General features: G+C 32.7%; 1 protein-coding gene and 2 non-coding genes across 4 annotated transcripts; all 3 read right to left on the minus strand.

Annotated features, from left to right (window-relative positions):
• Positions 1-465: 465 nt before the first annotated feature.
• Positions 466-590, minus strand: LOC125191423. Its single transcript, XR_007171107.1, has one exon. It is a non-coding gene; the product is annotated as a small nucleolar RNA snoR86 (small nucleolar RNA).
• Positions 591-659: 69 nt separating this feature from the next.
• Positions 660-785, minus strand: LOC125191421. Its single transcript, XR_007171106.1, has one exon. It is a non-coding gene; the product is annotated as a small nucleolar RNA snoR86 (small nucleolar RNA).
• A 2,247-nt stretch (positions 786-3,032) lies between these two features.
• LOC125186782 lies at positions 3,033-5,029 on the minus strand. Of its 2 annotated transcripts, none has more exons than XM_048083226.1 (2): positions 4,920-5,029; positions 3,033-3,415 (listed from the first exon to the last, which is right to left on the minus strand). In XM_048083226.1, the coding sequence occupies exon 2, from the start codon at positions 3,329-3,331 to the stop codon at positions 3,125-3,127; it is 207 nt and encodes a 68-aa protein (XP_047939183.1). In that variant the 5' UTR covers positions 3,332-3,415; positions 4,920-5,029; the 3' UTR covers positions 3,033-3,124. The 2 variants fall into 2 exon arrangements, with proteins under 2 accessions (XP_047939183.1, XP_047939182.1); XM_048083225.1 differs by having other exon boundaries at positions 3,033-3,357; positions 4,920-5,028.
• Positions 5,030-5,983: the final 954 nt, after the last annotated feature.

Raw genomic sequence — 5,983 nt, forward strand, 5'->3', positions numbered from 1 at the left:
TAATTATAACCGATAACCGATTTGGAGTAAAACTTAAAATCGATACTGAACCGGTAACCATAAATTTTGATTATCGGTTAAATCGATAACCGACCGATTCCGATTCGGTTAATCGAATAACCAAAAACCACTTGCACACCTAGTTGAAACTTTGCTTGATTTTTTTTTTTTGAATAGAGTAGTACAAATTATTGTGGATTAAACCAATTATGTTACCCTTTCCTACATTAACCTTTGTAGAAAAACTAAAAATAGCTTTTTTTGTTTAAAATTATTTTACACAGTAACTCTAAGAAAAACAATCTTATTTTAATTGTTATTTTTAATAGTTCATCCATAAAAAAATGTCTCTATTTTATTAATTTTCATAAAAATCGCATTTATTTAATTTTACCGTTTGTTATCAATAGACCCCAAATTCATTTGTGCTGGAGGAAGTATTTATAAAAAACTGAGATATGAAAAATTGTAGCGATTTGTTCGAGGCCGCAATCAAAACCGAAATAGATGAAAGGCACGGAGAATCGCTTCGATCTTGCCAACCTTCAATGCAAGTTTTCGTCATTGATATAAAATCGACGTCCTTGCTCTGCAAATTGGCTCCTAATTTACAAAAATTTAAATACCAAATCATATTTATTCCGAACGAAATTTTGAGAAATGTAGCGATTTGTTCGAGGCCGCAATCAAAACCCAGATTAGATGAAAGGCACGGAGAATCGCGTCGATATTGCCAACCTTCAATGCAAGTTTTCGCCATTGATATAAAATCGACGCCCTTGCTCTGCAAATTGGCAACTTTAAGCAAAAATCATTAAACCAAAACAGCAACACAAGAGAAATCTAATCGAGAAAATGATAATTTTAGAAAAGAAAGAAGAAATGCAAAACGGCGGACAGAGATGTAAAATGCATATGAAATCATTGGGTAAATGTTAGAATGAATTTATAGGCCGCAGGCGATAGGGCGAACCAAAACCCTAGTTTCAAATTGGCTAAATTGCCCCCCACAGTTCTTTATTAATCTTATTTTTAGAGCCGTCAAAATGGATATCTGGTTTTGGATACCTGGTATCCGAACCCGAAATATCGGATAATTGAATACCCGATATCTGATTATTCGGGTTTGGGATCGGGTTCGGGTATAGGATTTTTGGATTATCGGGTTCGGGTATACCTAAATTACCCGATTTTTTTAATTTTTTCTTTAAATTAAATAAATTATGCATTTATTCTATTATTTTAAATAATTAAATGTACTCTCAAATCCTCCGTTCTTAAGCCACATTTTGGGTTAATGAATGAATTGTGGTGTTTATTATGGATGAATAATGGATGTTATGATTAATGAATTTTTTTATTTCTAAAAATTTATAGAAGTTTTTTTTCTCTTAAATTCGAACTACTTCAAGTTTGTATATAATTCGAATTACAAGTTTGTATTTCTAAAAGTTTGTAGTTAATTTTCTTAAAAAAATAATAAAATAAAATTACAAAATCGGGACTGGATACCCGATTTTTCGGGACTGGATACCCGAATCGAATATCCGGGTACCCGAAATTATTTTCGGGTCATATATCGGGTATTAGATTTTGGGAAATTCGAGATCGGGTATCCACGGATACCCAATTTGACAGGCCTACTATTTTTAGTTACTCACGTTTAGCATTATGTTCCAATTTTTTCTCCAATTACATTTTTCATTTTTTGTTCAAATAGAAAATAACCAATGTAATTTTGTTAGCTTTTAATGAGTTAGTTTAGCATTTTCCCACTCCATATATAAAGCATTTTATTGTAAATTGTAGCCATCACTTCCAAAATTTAGTCAATAAAGAAATTTCCCTCTATTCTCCTCTCGATGATATCGCTCATTTTTATTAACGTTTCTTCTTCCTCCTTTAATAGAGTTTTTCTCTGTCAATTGGATTCGCCATTTTTAACATCACTTGAAGTTAACTAAAGTAGTTAAGTTACTTAGTAAACTATTTTTTCCTTGGATGTGCAAAAGATTGGGGTTTGATCCCTAAAGTCGGTGGTTAGCAAAGAAAGCTTAGAATCTTTAAAAAATGGGGGGAAGGAAAATTCATACCATAAAATATAAATAGTCTGAATCCAAAATTGAAATTAAATGTACTGGTCCCAATATGAAGTAACAACTATAAAATAAAATCCCTTTCAATTGGTCACAATACGAGTGACAAACTGACAATTATATTATACTCCGTATGTATATATAAAGTTAAATCCTCTACAAAATAATAAGCACCAGTGGTCTAGTGGTAGAATAGTACCCTGCCACGGTACAAACCCTTAGTTTTTTTATTTGATTTATTTTCTAACTGTGCAGTCAACTTCTTTATTTCTTTTTATCAACAACACCCTATCACCCATTTCTCCACATTTTCTGATTTTTTATGTGCTTAAGCCTCTCTCATTGTTTTCTTTACCTGAATGCATGCTACCTCAAATCTATGAATACCTTTTTTTCAGCCAATTTTCTTCTCACAACAAGTTATTTCTCCATCTGTATGTATTACCTTCAAAGTTGTGATTTTGTATGATACTATGTGTAACATGAACCATAACATCAAGTTGATTTAGCTAAAATATAAGTGTGATGGTTCCTATTTTTTGAATCTATTGTTTTTTGTTTCTAACCACCAATAAATTTGGATGTTCATATGAATAGTTATGCTATGGCTGCTATTCTCAAGTAAGTATCTCCAACGACGTGGTGTGATCTCATTGTTGTTGGTACATGCAGGATTATGAACTTTCAATGAAACTACAACTATCAGAGGAGCAAAAAAATTTCTTTTAATCAACTTTTATTTTATCAAAGTGTTGACAAACATTTAGCTTCTGCACAGCTACGACAAATAATTTTTTGGTAGTTAGGCTGTTAGGGAAGGAGAATATGAGATATAAGGATCGTCGTATAGACCAAACTATCCAAAGCAAAGTTCATGTTCATGTTAAGGCAGTCATAACAATTAATTGACTAGAATGAGAAAACTAGAGAGTAGAATGTTAGTCAAGTGAAACAGACCAATTATAAATTTAGAGTTTATTCAAAATTCAAACATCAAGAAACCATAACAAGTCTGGGGATATAAATAACTATGCCTTGGGTGTCAAGGTAGCTTCTTGCTCATCTCTATGTTTCAGATGTTCAAACTTGTCAATAGCTACTTGAAGTTCATCTGTACCACCAACTGCTCTCATTGTGTAGAAATACACCCCAAAGATAAATGACGTCAACCCTCCAGCAACAACAGCATTCTTGCTCTTTGTTGTAAGAGAACGAAATCCTGGAACACGTGACATCTCAGAATGAACAACTCTAGTTTAAGCTAAACAAACAAAGGCTTGGTTGTTAGAGCATACACAGTCTCAAGGCTTCAACTGTCACTGTCAACAGCCAAATAAAAATTCATCTCCAGTACAATAATTAACATATTTAGCAAAGTAACTCAAAATTAATATTGCACAACTCAAGTAGAACTTCCACTACAGCATGGACACAGCCAGTTGCCTATCCAAATTCCAAGCATAGAAATAAATAGAACTCTTAGGAGGTGCAAAATGGATCTTAGTAAGGAAAAAAGTAAAATCTATAAGTTGCAGAGCACCATATTGTCTAGCCCAGTCACATCTAGGGCCGGGAAAAATATCGAAAAAATGATATATCGCTCGTATCGTATTGAAAAATATCGAAAAATTATCGAATTTTCGATATATCGTAATTTTCGATACGATACGATATCGTATCGTAAGTTTTCGATACGATAACGATATGAATTTCCTTATATCGCGATATATCGTTTTATATCAAAAATACGATATATATCGAAAATTTTCGATATATCGATATTTGCGATATATATCGATATTTATTTTCGATATATATCGATATTTAACGATATATCGAATTTCGGTACGATATATTGAAATATCGATACGATAACGATATGAAATTCTTTCATATCGATATTTTCTATACGATACACGATACAACATTTTCGATACGATATATCGTATCGACCCACCCCTAGTCACATCAACAAACCCGGTATTTCCTTTCTCTTCGTTCAAGGGGTTCCTACATCAGGAAATTATCGAAGTTCTGTATCTTAAATATCTTCAAAGGAGGCACATTTACTTTCAAAACAAATGACCGACCTACGAAGCACCATGTTTTGATTCTAACACTGTTCCACCATTTGTGGAATGATAATCGACCGAAAGGGAAAACCAGAACATACACTATCAAACATTCACAATAAAACATAATAGTACAATGTGAACCTTCTTTGTAACACAATCAACACTTCTATACATTAGGCCCAAAATGGGAAAACCAAAACATACACTATCATTATTCATTAAAAACACTTATAGCAGATACGAGCAACGAACAAGTTAAAGAGACACAGCACTTAATCTTCACACTACGATGTTGCTCCATTTCTCACATAGCAACATCTTAGTGCAAAGAAGCCCCATTAAATCCATAACCATCACCAAAAACCATCCCCTAATCAACATATCCAATATCAAATACATGAATCACAGGATCAGAAAGCTGACACAATAAAGGCACACCTCGACATACCACATTAATTGGTTTGACCAAAATTTTTTAATACAAAATTTCAATCCAGCAGATAACGGCTGAAGTATACTATTTCAATCTTGCCCTTCTGTGTTCATACTACCTACAAATGATACCTAATGTAATGCATCTGAAAACCTAAATTTAGTACTTTCCATTAGAAATTAGGTCGTCCTAATAGCATCATTTTTCCTTTACTCGGTGATTGTATACAAGCTGTGGAACATTCCAATTTAATCTTGTAAACCAAATCGGACACAGAATTCAAAAGTAAAATGAATAAACTCAAACCCTACTAACCTGAGCTTCTTTTCGTCAGTGTCAACGGAATATGGAATTGTGAAATAGTGAAACCGGCTTATGTTTAGCTAAAATTTTGGATCCAATGGAATGCCGCTGTTTTATATACATGTGAAACTTTATAGTTGGAGTATTAATTTTAAGAATTTAGATTATATATCATTTTTCAAAATTTAAAATTAATTGATTTTAGATATTTACATTATGTATTCTTTTTTAATTTTAGATAATTTTTTAAATTTAAAAATATCACATTCACAAAAATATACGAAACTTGAAATTGTTAAAAATTATGATTTGAAAATTTTGAAATTGTTAATGAAATTTTGTGGCTAAGTTATTAGTGTTGTAGTTTTTGAAATGCTAATGTGCTGGTGGTAGGTAAAATTGCTGAAAATTTGTATGGATGTCCATGTCCTTTTGATATACTGAAAAGCATGTTTCGAGCAAGTTTCGCGCGAATAGAATCTTGCTTGTATACGTAAAACTCTACAATCCACTTTTAACCCGATTCAGTATTATTCGAGCAGTCTCGCACGAATAGAATCACTATTATTATTACATTGTGTTTGCTTGTGCATTTATAAGATGTTTTACAAACATTTAAATGCATAAGAAGTAAACAAAGTCTAAGTCTTTTGCTTAGTAGACCGGTTATGGGCGTCGTCCACTTTAAGGTAACACGGTCAGATCTATGCAATGCTTTGCAAAAGAAAAAGAAGAATTTCACAACCTAGATAGGCTTTGGATACCTATCGTGAAAGGTTGCAATGTCAGTCCGCATATTTCTAAGCCTTACTGAAATAAGATGACATTGGTGTGGTATAGCACTGAACGGATCTAACAGCAAGACGTGTCTTTATGCTATCTACTGAAAGACTAGGTCTTGATAAAATACTATTTCTTAATCTACATATGTTAGCATTGAGCATACGGTATTGATTATGCACTACTTTGACTTATCAAATGGTGCGGATTTTTCGCAACCCAATAATCCTGATATATTGGGTCGTGGTGATTAATATCTAGCGGTGCTAGGATTGCTATTATGTTGAAACGTGCGT

The sequence above is a fragment of the Salvia hispanica genome, chromosome 5 (genome assembly GCF_023119035.1).
Source record: "Salvia hispanica cultivar TCC Black 2014 chromosome 5, UniMelb_Shisp_WGS_1.0, whole genome shotgun sequence".
NCBI lineage: Eukaryota > Viridiplantae > Streptophyta > Magnoliopsida > Lamiales > Lamiaceae > Salvia > Salvia hispanica.

Bases quoted from the DNA above. Each gene is read 5' to 3' on its own strand.
- LOC125186782 (XM_048083226.1), bottom strand. From the start codon at position 3,331: ATGTCACGTGTTCCAGGATTTCGTTCTCTTACAACAAAGAGCAAGAAT.